The sequence below is a fragment of the Vulpes lagopus genome, chromosome X, assembly GCF_018345385.1.
Source record: "Vulpes lagopus strain Blue_001 chromosome X, ASM1834538v1, whole genome shotgun sequence".
Classification (NCBI taxonomy): Eukaryota; Metazoa; Chordata; class Mammalia; order Carnivora; family Canidae; genus Vulpes; species Vulpes lagopus.
The window spans coordinates 84,858,654-84,877,503 of NC_054848.1; the positions used below are offsets into that span (position 1 = coordinate 84,858,654).

General features: G+C 39.7%; 1 protein-coding gene across 1 annotated transcript in view; it reads right to left on the reverse strand.

Moving 5' to 3' along the window:
- The window catches only part of TRPC5 (transient receptor potential cation channel subfamily C member 5), a 270,975-nt gene that overhangs the window by 142,111 nt on the left and 110,014 nt on the right, over positions 1 to 18,850 (reverse strand). Inside the window, exon 2 of the mRNA XM_041741576.1 lies at positions 5,869 to 6,267. Within this exon, the coding sequence (XP_041597510.1) occupies positions 5,869 to 6,246 (378 nt within the window). The 5' untranslated portion in view covers positions 6,247 to 6,267. The remainder of the gene's footprint in view (positions 1 to 5,868; positions 6,268 to 18,850) is intronic.

The window sequence follows — 18,850 nt, forward strand, 5'->3', positions numbered from 1 at the left end:
CTGGTTTGGCTCCTCTAGCTGATGACACTCCTCTAGTGGCTCCCAGAGTCAGTGGGCCAAAGGGGAAGGCTTAATATACAAGAAATAGGCTGGCATTAAACCTTCTGTAGTACAAAACTTTTGAATTCTGAGAATTATTTAAGAGTGTTTACTCCCAAGGAATCACAAAATCTGCCACTACGCAAATAGGCTGTAGTAGTCAGGGAGTGGATGCTGCCAAGAGGGTCTGATTTCTGGAGCAGCAAGAAGACTTCAGAACAACACATACACAAGAAGACAAAAGACTAACACCACACACACACACACACACACACACACACTCATGCATGTACAGTCTTATACCTGTCTGGTGTAGAAAATTCTGATAAAGCATCAACATTTTACTTTAAGAATTGGTCTCTATTAAAGATGCAGGTTGCCAAGTGAGCGTTGATACTTGAAGCCAGTGTTAGCCATTTATGCCTGGCCTCTGATCTTTATCTGAGAGCACTTTTGATAAGCTAGAAGAGGGAAAAGAGCATGATGAGCTGAGCAAAAGGGTTCTTTTTGCCATCCTGAGGCCAAACTCTGCCTAGTAAAGCCAAAAAGGGCACTAGTTTATCCACCCAAGACTGATGGAGGTCAGCTGTGCCCAGTCCCTTGGAGAGATGGAGGAGGGCTGGTGAAAAAGCCCGGTGTTTGGATTCTGTGTGTGGGAGGGGCACCTTCCTGAGAGTAGCCTACCAAGCTGGACCTGTGGTCCTTCAGGAGGCCTGTGTTTGCTCACATCCCTGATTGCTCCCAGGTAAACAAATCCTGTTTCTATCTCCCAGAAAGGCAGAACTCCAGCACTGTGGCAGGCTGTTGTTATAGTTACTGACATATGACTTATCACAGCAATTGTCAGAGCAATGGGAGAAAATAAAATTTAGCAGAGGCTGGTGGTGGGGGTTGGTAGAGAGAGCAGAGTGGGAAGAGAAAGCTTTTGGAGAAGACTTGGGGATGGGGCTGCTGGCTTTGTGCATTTGTACATATGCTGTGATATTGGAGTATGGACAAAGGAGGTCTTACATTGGCAGTGTGTCTGAAAGAATCTTGGGAAAAGACAGCCTGTCCCAAACAGTTTTACCCCTGTTCCATATGTCTGACATTTCACCGTTTGTTAGTGGTTCATTCCTGTGAGTTAAGCACTGCTTTTCCCCAGGGGAGGTCATGCCTTAGATTGTATTTCAGAGTAAGTTTTTCTGGTGCCTTTCTTCCTCAGGGTTTGCCAGAGTACTGGGAAATATGAGGGAGATGGTGGCCATCAAATGAAGACACAACCTATGTTCAAAACTTAGATAGGGTTGGTATTGCTAGCCTCCTCTTTGGAAACTTCCCTGTAGTCTCCTCTCTTTCACAACAGTTAGGAAGTTAAATGGGGTTGAATATTAAAGTCCAGGATGTCTTATTCAATCAGCTAGCCATGTACTTTTCTGAGGGATACATGTAACTCCTTATTCATCAGCAAATATTTATATATAATCCATTATATACTAGGCACTGGGTTAGGTAGTATTGGGGGAGAACCTGGAAACAGTTGGGCATTAAACTATGTCCAACATTTAAGAAACAATCTAGTTACAGAGACCAAACATGTACTCAAGTAAGATTGATTAATAGTACATAGTAGCATGTGATTGGTGTCAACGGAAGGATAGAGCTAAAGGCTACACAGTCTCAGAGGTGAGCAAGGTCATCATAGAGCAGGTTATCTGGGTAACCCTTAGTTCAGAGTAACACAGCAAATCACTCATCACTCAGGCCTTTAGCAGGGCTGTGAGGAAACAGGGCACAGAACAAATCAGTTTTTATGGGAATCGTGATACGGTCTGGGTAGGTAACATGTTCATACCTCTCTGCTTTGCTATTATTCAAATTCTGGCCTGTCCTTTCCAGAGAGCTCTCTGTCCTTCACTGATCTACCCTGTCTCAGAACTCCTGTGAGGGGATTCCCAAGATTTAGCAGTATAGCCAAATGGTTAGGCAGGTAGGTTTAGGAGTTAGATTGCTTGGGTTTGGATCCCGCCTCTGACACTGTGATCTTGGACAACTGATTTGACTGTGACTTGATTTTCCTCATTGGTAGAATGGGGGCAGTCATAATAGTGTCTACCTGACAGAGTCGCTGGGGGGATTAAGTGAACTCAGTGGTATAAGCTGCTTAACACAGTGCTGGCTGCATACTATTTGTTTATAAAATAAGTATTTATTGAGTGATATTACAGCAACTTTCCTAGTGTAGACATATAGCTGTGCTCTATTAGGTCCTGATGGAGAATGGGGGCATTCAGGCCCTTTACTCAGTGAATTTTTTATCTACTGTCTTTCTGCTCTGTCAATTCCAATGTTTGGTCTGGGTGTTATCACTTAGCTTACCTCCATTCCTTTTTGTTTAACTGGGTAGGCAAGTAGAAAAGCTTTGAATTCCTTTTTAACCTAGCTTTGGTTGTATCCTATAAGGCTTGATGTCAAGTGTTTTCTTATCTAAGCACTTGGCGATTTGGGGTTTGATTCATACTATTTTTGTTTTTTAATGTATTGTGGTATTCCATGTTTGATGACTCTGTATTTCTTTTGTTCCTACTCTATGTTCCTACTATGCTCCAAAGAAAGCGAGACCATTAAGAAACCTGCCTGAGATACCTAGGAATAAACCTAACCAAAGAAGTAAAGAATCTATACCCTAAAAACTATAGAACACTTCTGAAAGAAATTGAGGAAGACACAAAGAGATGGAAAAATATTCCGTGCTCATGGATTGGCAGAATTAATATTGTGAAAATGTCAATGTTACCCAGGGCAATTTACATGTTTAATGCAATCCCTATTAAAATACCATGGACTTTCTTCAGAGAGTTAGAACAAATTATTTTAAGATTTGTGTGGAATCAGAAAAGACCCCGAATATCCAGGGGAATTTTAAAAAAGAAAACCATAGCTGGGGGCATCACAATGCCAGATTTCAGGTTGTACTACAAAGCTGTGGTCATCAAGACAGTGTGGTACTGGCACAAAAACAGACACATAGATCAATGGAACAGAATAGAGAATCCAGAAGTGGACCCTCAACTTTATGGTCAACCAATATTCGATAAAGGAGGAAAGACTATCCACTGGAAGAAAGACAGCCTCTTCAATAAATGGTACTGGGAAAATTGGACATCCACATGCAGAAGAATGAGACTAGACCACTCCCTTGCACCATACACAAAGATAAAGTCAAAATGGATGAAAGATCTAAATGTGAGACAAGATTCCATCAAAATCCTAGAGGAGAACACAGGCAACACCCTTTTTGAACTCGGCCACAGTAACTTCTTGCAAGATACATCCACGAAGGCGAAAGAAACAAAAGCAAAAATGAACTATTGGGACTTCATCAAGATAAGAAGCTTTTGCACAGCAAAGGATACAGTCAACAAAACTAAAAGACAACCTACAGAATGGGAGAAGATATTTGCAAATGACGTATCAGATAAAGGGCTAGTTTCCAAGATCTATAAAGAACTTCTTAAACTCAACAGCAAAGAAACAAACAATCCAATCATGAAATGGGCAAAAGACATGAAGAGAAATCTCACAGAGGAAGACATAGACATGGCCAACACGCACATGAGAAAATGCTCTGCATCACTTGCCATCAGGGAAATACAAATCAAAACCACAATGAGATACCACCTCACACCAGTGAGAATGGCGAAAATTAACAAGGCAGGAAGCCACAAATGTTGGAGAGGATGCGGAGAAAAGGGAACCCTCTTACACTTTTGGTGGGAATGTAAAATGTTGCAGCCACTCTGGAAAACTGTGTGGAGGTTCCTCAAAGAGTTAAAAATAGACCTGCCCTACAACCCAGTAATTGCACTGTTGGGGATTTACCCCAAAGATGCAGACGCAATGAAAGGCCGGGACACCTGCACCCCGATGTTTCTAGCAGCAATGTCCACAATAGCCAAACTGTGGAAGGAGCCTCTGTGTCCATCAAAAGATGAATGGATAAAGAAGATGTGGTTTCTGTATACAATGGAATATTCCTCAGCCATTAGAAACGACAAATACCCACCATCTGCTTCAACATGGACAGAACTGGAGGGTATTATGCTGAGTGAAGTAAGTCAATCGGAGAAGGACAAACATTATATGTTCTCATTCATTTTGGGAATATAAATAATAGTGAAAGGGAATAGAAGGGAAGGGAGAAGAAATGGATAGGAAATATCAGAAAGGGAGACAGAACATAAAGACTCCTAACTCTGGGTAACAAACTAGGGGTGGTGGAAGGGGAGGAGGGCAGAGGGTGGGGGTAAATGGGTGATGGGCACCGAGGGGGGCACTTGACAGGATGAGCACTGGGTGTTATTCTGTATGTTGGCAAATTGAACACCAATAAAAAATAAATTTATTATTAAAAAAACAATGAATACTAGAACTTATTAAAAAAAAAGAAAAAGAAACCTGCCTGACACAAGGGGCTTAGGAGAAACCTGTGGGAGACAGGACCAGAAAAGTAGGGTACTGAATGCTGGGCTTCATGTGCTGGTTTTGTTTGTAATGAGACCTTGTAGTCACCGAAAGCATGAGAGGAATGACAGGATTGTTATGCTGTATTGGGGAGAATAAGCCAGCATCATTGCTCAAGATGGCTTGTGAAAGGGTTCTATAAGCAGGGAATCCAGTTAGAAGATTTTCATGTTAGTGTAGGATAGTGGTTCTTAAACCTGAATGTTCATCATAGTCCCCGGGGGGCTGGTCAACACCGTTTTTTGGGCCTCCCCCCCAGATTTTCTCATTCCCTCAGTTTTCAGTGGGGCCTGAGAATTTGTGTTTGCATTTCTATCAAGTTTCCCTGGTGGTGCTATCTAATGCTGCTGGTCCAGGAACCACACTTTGAGAATCACTCATCTAGGAGAGAGATGATGAGGAGCACAGTGGTGGGAGGAAAGAAAATATGTAAGTGAGATTGGGGAAGAAGAAACCATAGAGCTTGGAGATTGGACACAGATGCAAGGAAAAGGAAAGACTCAAATATGATTCCAGAGTATTAAATCTAAGTGCCTCAGAGGGTAGGAAGGTCACAGAGGCAAAACCCCAACTATTTAGGGCTGGAATGCAGTTGCATCACAGGCATTGAGAAAATACATGAGCCCCTGTGTCCTCTGCATCTATGCCATGGCATTCACATTTAAAGGTCTTCTTGTCATTCTCCAGGAGAGAGGCTGGTGAGAGGGACAAATCCCATGTCTGTGTTTGGTTTCCTCCTTTTTTAAAAAAGATTTTATTTAGTTTTGCGCATGCACATGCCTGTGCATGAGAGACAGAGAGAGAGAGAGAGAGAGAGAGAGAGACCACAGCATGAGGGGCAGAGGGAGAAACAGACTCCCTGTTGAGCAGGGAACCTGATGTGGGACTCAATTCCAGGACCTTAGGATCATGACCTGAGCCAAAGGCAGATGCTTAACTGATTGAGCCACCCAGGCATTCCTGGTCTCTTCCTTTCTAGAATGTAACCTTTGAGTAGAGGAAGAAAATGAAGCTAGGGAGCAGGAGGTAGATAGGATAGAAGGAGCTTAGATATTCTGGAAATGGAGTGTACACTTTCAGGTTGCTAGGTATTGAATGTATATAGGCAAATGCTCACAGGAAAAAGACAAATGAGGAAAACTCAGTGTGGGCCATGCAGGGTAGCTCTAGGATACTGAGATCACTGATGCTATTTCTGAAAAGAGAGTGTTGCCATCATAGGGCTTCTTAACTCCAGCCTACCTAACCTTCCCTAGTTTCAAGGCTTCTGATTCAGGGCCCTTATTGTTCCTGGCTGTTTCCCCAGCCTGCAGGGATTTCTCTTACCTGCTTCTCTCCACTCGGCCGCCTGTAACTGAGCAGAAGCTCCACAGCACCCACCACCTCCTTGCGGATGGCGTAGAGCAATGCATCGCCTACATACACGCTGTGGTTCAGCAGTAGCTCCATGATCTCCAAGTTCTCATTCTCAATGGCAATGAGCAGGGCACTCCGGCCCAGAGGATCCATGCAGTTGATGTTGACATTGTAGTAGATTTCAGCCTCCTGTAGGGCCTGCTTCACGGTAGCATAGTCCCCCTTCTCCACCGCATTGAGGAAAGCCTTCTCTTCTGCAGAGAGCTCAGTCTCAGCCCTCACAATTTGCAGGGGGATGCGATCTCTGTATGGTGAGTAGTTGACTTTTTTGTAGTAGAGTTGGGCCATGGTTCATAGCAATTTAGCAACCTATGAGAGAGGAAGACCAAAGAGAGTCTTAGGTGCTTGAAGATCTCAAGTGGCCAGTTTATGGAGGCAGCCTGGCTAAGGGGTTGGAAAATCAACTGTTTTCACATCAGATCTTTCTCTTCTTGCAAAAGGGTATAGTAGAAAAAGCCCAGACTTTAGGGTGGGAAAGACCTTGGTTCAAGTCCTGGCTCTGCAACCTTGGATAAGTTACTCAAGCCCACTGTACTTCAGTTTATTATTATTAAGGTTATCAATTGTAATAGCATTAATAGCAGTTATCACTTAGTTACTGTTTACTGTGTACCAGTGCTATGTACCAGTGCTATGCTAGAGAATAATTCCTTCTTCATAAAGCTATTTTGAGAGTCAGATGAGATATTATCAAGAAGTTGGCACACTGTTAACCTCCTAAGACATGGCACAAATTATTTCTTTCCCTTCTGAAGACACTCATAATACTTCTGATTGATGATGCAAAGTTGGAGTTACCTTTGACCAGCTTTTTCATGCTAACTGAAACCCTGCTTCTTGCTGCTGCTCAGTGGAGAGCAGGTAATGGCTCCAAGAGACCAAAGTCAAGTACTGCCTCTACCTATTCATAATTTTGTCCTCTACCACTTGAAATCAAGGAGCTGATGGATCTGATAATCTGTTCTATTCAGTTCTCAGAAGTGAATGGTCTATTTCATATGCACCACATCTAAAACCAGATTTCAATGGAATTGATTTTAAAGTAAAACATATTATTGAACTACTACAATGTGTTTCACTTTCTCTGGGAAACCAAGAAGACAGTCTTTGCCTTCAATTGTATAAAATGAATAGCAGTTTAGAGTTCTTGCCTTATAGTTTACAGCTCAAATTTATGCATGACCCTTGCTGACTCCTTGTACTAGTCCCGTGGGATAGGAATGTTTATCCTCCCCAGGGGAGAACATGAGGCTCAGATCCATAAGGTGACTGGCTCCCCTTTATCTCCCATCCCTGGGCCCTCCAGGACCCTCTGGAGGCTGAGCTGGGTAGATCAATTTAAGTGTCTCATTACCAAACTGTTCTGCCAGCAAAAGGAAATGGATGTGATAAAGGGCCACTTGTCTCATCTCCTGAATGGAAGAGAAGATGAAGACATGAAGCTTCTACAAATGTTTGCCTCACTCTTCCAGGTAATGACATCCTTGCTTTGGCAGAGAAAGAAGCATATATTATACCAAGTGACATTTGCAATTCATGTGCTTGTGATCTTCTGGGAAGTTAGTATTTGAAGGTGAGTGTCACCTCTTGCCCTGAACAAGCCCAAATGACAAATTTCTCTCTGCATCCAAGTCTCAGGAGAGCCGGGTGCTGTTTGGCTGTCTTGAGAAGCACTGATATTTTTCTGTGCTACTTTCAAGTAACTCAGCAGTGGCTAAAGGGAAGTGACACTTAGAGTAGGCATTTGCCACTAAACAGCAAATGACTTTAATAATACTAATTGTAGACTGCCACTCTATCTCCACGATAAAAAAAAAAAAAAAACAAGGATGAGGAAGAAGAGACAGTGTGATCTCCTGAAGGGAGACTCAACAACCCGATTCAGGTTATATTTATTTAATCAATGTAAACACACTGGAAGCCTGCAGTGTACCTTGCACTATGCTAGTCACTTTGGGAGGGTAGGAAAGAATAGGTCCATGCCTTCATCATCTCTCACTTAAACCATTTCACAAACTTACAGTTGGTCATCCTCATTCTATTCTCTTCCCCTCTGCATGGTCTTTGGCACCACCTCCAAGTTGTCCCATGGAATATACATCTGATTCCATTTTACTCCTCCTTGATTAGTTTCTTGCTACTTTTGTGATGAAATCAACATTCCTTTCTGAGGGCTCCTAGGTCTGGGCTTGTGTTTACCTCTTCAAATTCTTGCTCTCGTCTGCTATTCTTTAGCCTCATGGAACTTCTTTTGATTCTCCCAACATGCCAAGCGTTTTTGCCACCTCAAGAACTTTGATTATCTCCTAGAATGCTCTTTGCCAGCTTTCTTCATCTCTCAAGCCTCAACAAAATGTCACCTCCACAGAGTAGCCCTCACTAGCCACCTTTTCTAAAGTAGTTCCTTCATACTCTTCTCTCCATTGTATTCTCTTCCTTTTTAATGCTTATCACAATTTGTAGTTACATATATCTTTGTCTTACTGAATAATCATCTCTTCTGTCCAATTTGCTTTAAATCTTAAGTTCAGGGACTGCGCTGTCCTGTTTTTATAGAACGTGCACCTAGCCAAGTTCCTGGCATGCCCTGAATGCTTGACATATATTTGATGAATAGATGAGTAAACTTTCCATGATATTCTCTCATCTTTCTCCATCTCACCCTAAGTTCTAGCCATACCGAGCCATGCTCTCTGAGTTCCCCTTTTATAATCATACCTTTGCACATAGCTTCATTCTACTCTCTCTTCCTGATAAATTTCTTCTCAGCTTCAGCACTTTGCTCATAGTTCTCCTTCTCTGTGAACTTCTCCCCCAACAGCTTCAGAAAGTTAGCTAATGTCCCTCTGAGTTCTCCACTGTTACTTTGATGACTTTTTTTTTTTCCAATGTCACCTAACTGCATGTTTGTCTTTCTGCCACTAGGGTAGGAGTACCTTGATTCCTGCCTTCTAAGTACTCACAGAGGGTCTGGAACATGACAGGTGCTTGACAAGTGAATGTTTAATGAACAAATATCTAACTTTGGAGGGTTGGCATGGTCATGAAGTGCTAAATTATGTGGCACTGATTTGGTTTTTTTGCGATTTCAGGAAGGGCTCAGTGAGGGCTGAAGATTGCAGAGAAGGTTTCATGGAGGAGGTAGCTCTAAGCCAGTCTTTGGAAGATGAATTAAATGTGAAAATGTAAGGGTAGTACAGTCACTGCAGAGCATAAGAACAACAGTGGTGAGATTGATCACGGCCTAGTTGGAGGGAGCATAGTTTTTGGGCTATAATAAGGTACAAAGATTGGAGGTGAGCTAAAATTCCAAGCCAAGAGCTCATAACCTCAGTTTTCCTATCTGAAAAATGACCTTAAATACTTGTTGCCCATTTGCTACTTAAGAGGTTACCATGGGAGAGAAGGCTAGATGTCTTTTCAGATGGTGTTATAGCACGGTTGCTGCGGGAAGATCTTGTCCACTTCTGTAAGGAAAAGCTGTGGGGTAAACTAAAGACAAATGTGTCCTAGAACAGTATGAGAAGGAGGAGAACTAACTAAATCTGTGCCCTATTATATGCTAGGCACTATGCCAGGAGCTAGTGCAACAAAATAATTAGTAGAGTTTTGAATATTTACTATGTCCCAGGCACTGTTCCAGGGCAGCACTATTACTACTACTGCTTCCTGCGCTAATAGTAGTACTAATGAAGGCGACAAGCAGTACCATTCATTGAGCTTTCACTATGTACCAGATGTGTGGGTTATAGTAGTAAAGAAAGAAGACAGTAAAATCATGGTGATTTGAGACTTGAAGTAAGTATAATTGGATTATATATAGTCAATTCAGAGTCTAGATTTACTTTTCATATCTTGCATTTGAAGTTGGTCTAGTCTATTGCATTTCCAGTGAGCTGTGCTATGAGAAGCCTCGTAGTATTCCCCATGGAGAAAAACATCTCCTCCAGAGGTTTGCCTGAGAGTGTACTATTAGGGAATCACTCCTTTGCTTTAAGGCACAACATCTCTAAAACTACGGCTGGAAGGAATATGAAATCATGGGGCTAACAACATCCACCTTAATGTGGATTCCTTGATGAGAAAAGTGGCTGTGGCCTTGGGAGTACAGAAACGTGTGTCTATAAGGTCAGGGAAGAGGTGGTGAAGGGGAAAGGAGAGGCCTGGTGTCCAGTCTTGGAAATCTCTTTTATGTATCCATGCCCAGCTCTACACTACACATTGACAGTGATGTAAAATGGGTTCTCTGCATTGTCTGTCTACATGTAGGCTTATGTAGACATCTAATGCCTTGCCTAGTATCCTCCCCTCTTCAATTCTCCACAGCTGGTGCCATCTGATCCTTCCTTACAGCTATAGCCTCAGCCTTGCTCTAGGCTGAGACCAATCCTTTCTTCATATGCTTGCTGTTAGTCCTACTTTGCCATTATTCTGGGAACAAATACTTAATGATAAAGTTTCTGGCATCTCTTGAGGATGTATTATTGGGAAGGTTCCTTCCCATTACCCTTTACCTTTATACTTGGCAGATTGTACTCATTTGCCATTAACATAAGCCAAGAGATGAGGTTGGCTTTTCCATTATTATGCACTGGGCTTGAGGTGTGTTCTTAACTGAACAAAACGAAACCAGTCAGCACTTCATGCCATTTCTACAAGTGAACCTCACTTGTAGAATGTAGTCCACCAAGTAAGGAACATTAGGAATGGTCTAACAGTCTGCCTCAGGGGGGCTTATAATGTTCTTTCTTTTCTGTGCTGCTAGCCAGAGGAAATTGTCTAATGGGATCTATGACATTTGTAGGCTTAAATGATTTGATTTAAAGAGCTAAATCAATGGGCTGGGCAGAAGGCCAGGGTGCAAATCCCAGCCCAGATCAATGCCCAGCTCAGGACTTTGTCTGTGAGGAGGAAAGCCTAGCTTTCCACCTAACTAAAAAAAAGTGTATTTAGAGAGAGATGGTATCTGTGCATGGCTTACACTCTGTGCTATAAGCATTGAGCTTGAATAGTGAAGGCCTTGTGACCTCTCACCCTTATCCATGCCTACTTATCCACTTCTGCATCTCTTCAGAGCCCTTTAAGACAAATTTGAACAATCTCAGGTATAAATGGTGGATAACAAGCACATTCAATGAATATGTACCAGGCACTGATAGAAGCTGATGATGATGGCTAAGTGGCTTAAAGTTGTACCTCCTCTAGGAAAAGATTATATTTAAAGAGGAACTTGAATTCCCAATCCCAAAAGTAACTGGAATTTTTATGTACAAAGGCACAGGAGTGGGCTAGTCTGAGGAATACTCTGTGTGTGTGTGTGTGTGTGTGTGTGCACGCGCACACATACATATTTGGTGGAGTATTGATTTTTAGAGCATTTTGGCTCTTTCATAGTACCACTTCAAGAACTTCCTAATTTTACTTTATTTTGTTTTATTTTTAAAAAAGATTCTATTTATTTATTTGACAGAGAAAGAGAGAGCACAAGCAGGGGGAGTGGCAGGCAGAGGGAGAAGCAAACTCCCCGTTGAGCAAGGAGCCAGATGTGATGTGGGGCTTGATCTCAGAAACCTGGGATAATGACTGAGCTGAAAGCAGACATTTAATGGACTGAGCCACCCAGGTGCCCCATGAGAACTTCCTAATTTTAATGTAATAATACTAATCTTACGTAGAAAGGTCCAGATCTTGAACTTCCTGCAGGGGACCACAAAGGTCATCTAGAATAATCCGCTGCCCAATGAAAAAGTCCCCTTGACAATATCCTTGTTAAGTGATTATTCAGCTAATGAGTGCTTCCACCAATGGGGAACTCATCACTTTGTTACCTGCGTGGTAAATGCTGACTTTCTGCAAATGCTTTTCTATGTTGAGCTGAAATACCCTGCCTACAATTTCTATTCCATTGTCCTAGTTCTTTTCTCTAGAGCAGCACTGAGCAAAACTCTTTCTTCTGCACGACAACCCTTCAAATGTTTGATTTCAGCTCTCATGTCTCTCTCTATCTTGAGTCTCCCCTTCTCTGGAATTATGATCATTCTAGTAGTTTGCTTCTAGTTACACTATATTTTGTTTCTTTTAGTTTTATATTTTTTAATAAATTAATTTTTTATTGGTGTTCAATTTACCAACATACAGAATAACACCCAGTGCTCATCCCGTCAAGTGTCCCCCTCAGTGCCCGTCACCCATTCACCCCCACCCTCCACCCTCCTCCCCTTCCACCACCCCTAGTTCATTTCCCAGAGTTAGGAGTCTTTATGTTCTGTCTCTCTTTCTGATATTTCCTATCCATTTCTTTTAAAATATGATGCTCTGAAATGAAGCTAGTGCTCTAGAATGGTCAGGCCAGCACAGACTACACTGTGGCTAATTTTTCTTCATTCATACATTCAGCAATGCTTTGTTGAGGTCAAGATACACTACTGTTTCAGGAGGCACTTTAAACCCTCCTACATAGTCTATTGCAGTATTGTTTCTCATTTGTTTAAGTCTTATCAATTCAAGAATTTCATTACTTTACAAATAATAATAAATTAACATTAAGCACTAATCATATGCCAATACTATGTTACTAAATGCTTCATATGCATTATTTAAATTATTTTTCACTTTTAGACAGTTACTGTTATAATCTCCCACTTCACAGATAAGGAATCTGAATCACAGAGAGGTTAAGTAAATTACTTTAGTTCACACAGCTAGTAAGTGGTGGCTTGGGATTAGAGCCAAACTTCTGACTCCAGAGTCTACATTTTTAACTACTTGTATGAAAGTAGGCTCTTTTATATGCTTCATAATGCCTATAATAGTGCCAGGAATAGTAGATAGTCAGTATTTCAATTCAACAAATACTTGTTATGTACCTACTGTTTGTCAGGCCCAGCATACTTAGTAGTGGGGCCTTTAAGCAACCCCCAGTCTAGAGAGAGAGAAAAATGAAAATACGTTAAATGTACTATCATATGATTAGGATTCTAACACATAGTAGGGATATGAAGGAGGAAGTGTTCAACCCTACCTGGGGAGGTAATTTAAGAGAAAGTAATATTCGAGCTATGGCTTGAAAAATTGGTAGGAGTTCGCTAGATAGCAGTGTAGGGATGGTCATCCTAGGTAACACACACAATATGTGCTTAGGCATGGATATATAAAACACAGTGTTATTTTAAGATAACACTGACTCTCTATTCTTCATACCTCTCAAGCATGTGACCACCTTGGGACCTTTGCACATGTAGTTTGCTGCCTATAATCTTCTTCCAGCAGATCTTCACAATCTCTTTCTTAAACATACAAGCTTCAGATCAAATGTTATCTCCTCAGTAAGCCTTCCTAGACACTTTTTCTAATGGAGCAAGCCTCTCAAATGTTCCTCTCCATCTCATTACCTTGACTTGTTTTTCTTCGAGAAAACACTACCACTATTCAAAATGATCATATTTATATTTGTTATTTTAAGAACTGGCTTTCCCAATTAAAATGTAAAGTTCATAATAACAAGAACCTTATCTGTCATATTTACTACTCTATACCCAAAGCCTGGCACATAGTAGGCTCTCAATAAATTTGTATGGAATTGCTAAATGAAATGATGGTGAGGATAGAGATGGGGTAATGTTCTGTTGGTAGAGCTCTGCTTTTGTTTGTGTGTTTAACCTCCTCCCCTCCATGCAGCCATGTACTCAGGCAATAAACCTCTCCTTCTTTCAAGGAAAAAAGCCTCATTTAGTCTACGACTAAGTCAGTATTGGTAATTTCATTTCTTTGGCCAGTGATTGATCTAGGTTTGAGTATTTGTTGCAATTCTGTCCAAGTTCTGAAAAAGAGATGTAAAAAAAGAAATATTTCCCTTTTTGACTCTGAATGTTGTCATTTGCTTGTGATACCAAAGAATTTGGTAGCCACCTTGGAACTCTGAGGAATAACCAACCTAAAAGATTCAGCCTACATGCTAAGGATGGCATACATCAAGTCCTTTATGATGTCTTTGAGCCATTGAATCAACCAATCTAGGAGTTGCTCAATTTCTAGCCTTTTAGTTGTGTGAGATAAAAACTCCCTTTTTGTTAACCCACTTTTAGGCCTGCTTTTCTTTTACAAGAAGCTGAAGACATCCTAAGTGACTATATTTTCTGAAAAATTAAAACCATAAATATTTTCTGAAAATTAAAACCAAAATTAAACCATAAATAAATGGAAAAACTGACCAGATTAGTAATCATAGAAGAAATTAAAATAGTTTGAAATTAAAAATCATTCCACTCAAGTGGTTTCACAGCTGTATATATAGAACTTTAAAAAATATAGATGGCTATTTTGATATTAAATATAGTTCAAATTATGCAAAAGGAATTCATTCTACAGAGCAAGCGTAATATTAATGCCAAAATCTAATAAAGATGACCTAAGATGAAAACTATAGACTTCCTCCAAAAAAAAACTATAGACTGTTTCAATCATGAAAATAATTCCAAAAATTCTAAATAAAATATTAGCAAATTATAAAGCAGTAGTGAATTTGATGAATAATACATTATAACCAAGTGGAATTTATCCTAAGAATGCAAGCATGGTTCAATGTGAAGAAATTGTCAATATAATTCAATAAATAAGTCAGTGACTTCCAGGAAAGGAAGGATTTCATGATCATATCAATACATGAAAAGAAATTTGATGTAACTCAGTATCTATTTAAAAAAAACTAAAGTTGGAACAGAAGTAAACTACTTATACACAAAAACACTATTTACCTCAGAGCAATAATAAATATAATAAATTGTGAAATACTGCATCCATTGCCATTAAAATCAAGAACAAGATAGGGATGCCACAAGTAGCACTATTATTCAATTTTAAAGTTCTGGCTACTGTAGTAAGAGGACACGAAAGTATGATAAGTATTTAGCAGAGGATACAAAATTACTTTTATATTTACATGATGTAATCGTATAATAAAACAACCCAAGAAAACTTTACAAAGATCTGTTAGACCTAACAAGGAACTTTGGGAAGGTGAAAGAATGTAAGAAAAATATACAAATAACGATAGCTTTAAAAAACTTAACCATAATCATCACTATCACTCAGAAATTGAAATGTAAAAAATCCAGTGCACAATAGTGCCATCTTAAGATGTCCAGGAGTTAATTTATTTAAAAGGGAACAGGATCCAAGTAAAAGAAGTTACTGAAGGGTATAAAGCAAGACTGAAGAGAACAGAGAAGCACATTTTGTTGCTGAATAGAAAGACTCACACTAATAAAAATATAATTTCTTAATTAAATTAAGATATAAATTACAAAAAGTATACCATTTAGGTTTTATTTTTAAAAATATTTTATTTATTTATTTATTTATGAAAGACACACAGAGAGAGGCAGAGACATAGGCAGAGGGAGAAGCAGGTTCTCCGTGGGGAACCTGATGGTAAGATTCAATCCCAGGATCCCAAGATCATGACCTAAGCCAAAGGCAGATGCTCAACCACTGAGCCACCCAGGTGGCCCTGTCATTCAGATTTTATATGGAGCTGGACAGAAAAATTAAAGTTTAAGTGAAAGGATAAATGTGTAAATATTTCCATAAAATTTTTGATTAAGAAAAAAAGACATAAAAAATGGCAAAGTAGAGAATTCAAAAAACCCATCTCTCCACTAATGCATCTATCATAAAAAACTATCATAGCTAAAACCATCAGAATCAACTTTTTCTGAAATCTGGTATTTAATAAAAACTTAAAAGAATAAGATGAGTACTTAATGAAGAAAGAAGCCACTAAATTTTGGCAGAGAATTTTGTAGCATTTTCACTGAACTTCCTACCAACCATCTCCCACTCCTTTAGCTTAGATAAAGCTTTGGAGACAGTGGCCCACATTCCTAGTGGTGGCTTGCTGGTACCAGCAGGCCAATATGGATTTTGTTCTCAAGGAATTGTGATTGTAGGTTTTGACAGGTTAATGCATATGTATTGAATTGCTGCATGAAAAAAGAGGGATCAGCTGACAAGATTGCTCTTGTTTTTCTTTAAAGATTTATTTATTTTTTCCAGAGAAGTGGGGAGGAGCAGAGGAAGAGAGAGAGAGAGAAACTCTAAGCAGACTCTGTGCTGAGCATGGAACCCCATGTGGGGCTCGATCTCATGACCCTGAGATCACAACCTGAACTGAAACTAAGAGTTGGATGCTTAACTGACTGTTCCCCCCAGGCTCTCCAGGTTTACCTTTGTTTTATATCCCACCACCTTCCTTAGAATTTTCTCAGCGTTAGAGTGGCCTTCCCTGTAGTATTTACCAAATTATGAACAGCAGATTTGAGCAAGCAGGGGATAGAATCAGTGAAACTGAAGATATATCAATTGAAATTTTCCAGTATGAGGGGCATAAAGGAAAAGGTAATGAAGAGAAATGAATAGCACCTCAGTTGTATGTGAGATACTTACTAAGTGTACCAACAGATGCATAATGGGGGTTGTAGACGGAGAAGAGAGAAAAAATGGCAGAAAGTATATGTGAAGAAATAATGGCCAAAATATTCCACAATTTGATGAAATACATCAATCTATCCAAGAAGACTAACAAACTCTAAGAAGGCTAAACTCAAAGAGATGCCACACCAAGACACATTACAATCGAACTATCAAAAGACAAAGACAAAGAAGCAATCTTTAATGTAGCAAGAGAAGTGATTTGTCACAGACAAGGGATCCTCAATAAAATTAAGAGCCAATTTTTCTTCAGAAACCATATAATTCAGAAGGCAGTAGTGTAATATGTTTAAAATGTTTATAGAAAAGAACTCCCCCCCCAAAAAAAAAAGAAAAAGAAAAAGAAAAAGAAAAGAAAAAAAGAAAAGAAAAGAAAAACCCCTTCTAAGGGATACCTGGGTGACTCAGTGGTTGAGTGTCTGCTTTTGGCTCAGGGTACGATCCCGCTTCCAGGGATTGAGTCCCACATTGGGCTCCCTGTGGGGACCCTGCTTCTCCCTCTGCCTATGTCTCTGCCTCTCTCCCTATGTCTCTTATGAATAAATAAAATCTTAAAAAACCCTTCTCAACCTAAATTCTATACTCTGCGAAACTATCCTTCAAAAATGAAGGTGAAATGAAGACATTCCCAGATAAACAAAAGCTGAAGGAGGTTTTTCTTCTTAAGATTTTATTTATTCATTCATGAGACACACACACACACACACACACACACACACACACACACAGAGGCAGGTGCTAAACCACTGAGCCACCCAGGGATCCCCTGAAGGAGTTAATTATCAGTAATCCTGCCCTACAAGAAATGCTAAAGGTAGTCCTTCAGGCCAGACAGCAATTCAAAACCATATGTAGAAATAAAGAACACTGGTAAAGATAAATGAATACCTAAATATAAAAGCCAAAATTCTTATACTTTTTGGTTGTAAGTCTTCTTATTTTCTATATAAGATTTAAAAGACAAATGCATAGAACAAAAATTATAAGTCTATGTTAATGGATGCACAGTATATAAAGATGTAAACTGTGACAATAATAACATAGAGGAGGAGGAATGGAGCTGCATTGGAACAGAGTTTTTATACTTTTAAAGTTATGCTATTATTAACTGAAACTAGCTTGCTATACATAGAAGTTGTTGATATTAATCTCCAAGATAGACACTAAGAAAATAATTAAAAACATATGGAATAGACCTCTTTTTGCTACACCTGACTGGCTCAGTCAGTAGAGCACAAGACTCTTGATCTTGGTCACAAGTTTGAGTCCCATGTTGGGGGTAGAGTTTACTTAAAAAATGTATATAATAGGAAATGAGAAGTAAATCAGAACAATAAAATATAAAAAAGATAAACACAACAGAAGGCTATAATGAAGGAATTGAGAAATAAAAAATATCTCAGACAAATAAAAAACAAATAGCAAAATGGCAGAAATAAGTCCAGTAATTACAGTCTGAAGTATTTGGGTGAGGGCAATACTAGACAATGATATTCCCTTTAGCTATATTGGTGTTGGAGGGGGTTTTTTGGGTGGGGGTGGAGAATAAGAAAGGAAAGATCCAGCCAGCATCTGCAGCACAGCATTGAGATCTAGTAATATAGAGTTAAGAATCATCAGCATATTGATCAAAGGTTCTCAAATCTGGCTGCACATTAAAACCACCTGAGGACCTCTTTAAAAAATATCCATGTTTGGGTCATAGTACCTCTCCCCCCTCCACACTGATGCTTAAGAATAGTGCCTGAGGTGAATGTAATATGAAGCTGAGATTGAGTACCATTATCATAAGGTAACTTCAGTGAGATTGCAAAGAGATCAGGGGAACTGGAGAGGAAATTTCTAGAGTGGAGAAAGGTCTAGATCTCCACTGTCCAGTATGGTAGCTGCTAGCCACATGTAGCTATGTAAATCTAAATGAATTAAAATGAGATGAGATAAAAAAATTCAGTTCTGCTGTTATACAAGTCACATTTCAAGCACCTAATAACCACAGGTGACTCATGACTACCATAGTGAACAGCACAGATAGAGAGCATTTTCATCATTACCGGGAGTCCAATAGGACAAGTGCTGGATGACCCAAATGTCTCTTCTACCTCAAAATGTCTATACCAAAGAGGACTTTTTCAAATGCAGGATAGAAATATATAGTATCTGTGCTAAAATGTGGGTACTTTCATTTGCATAATACATTTTCATGGCTATGGATATGTGGTGTTTTTATTTCTGTAATGTCCTCAACTCTTTATTCCTTTCTCTTTGATGTCCAGAGGAGTTATGTGGAACTGCTGGCAGCCGGATTAAATTGATGTTTTTCATTTTTACTAGAGGGAAGGTATGAACAAAAAATATGTATGTTTCCCTCAAGACATTCAGCTGAATCAGGAAGTTTAAATCTGTT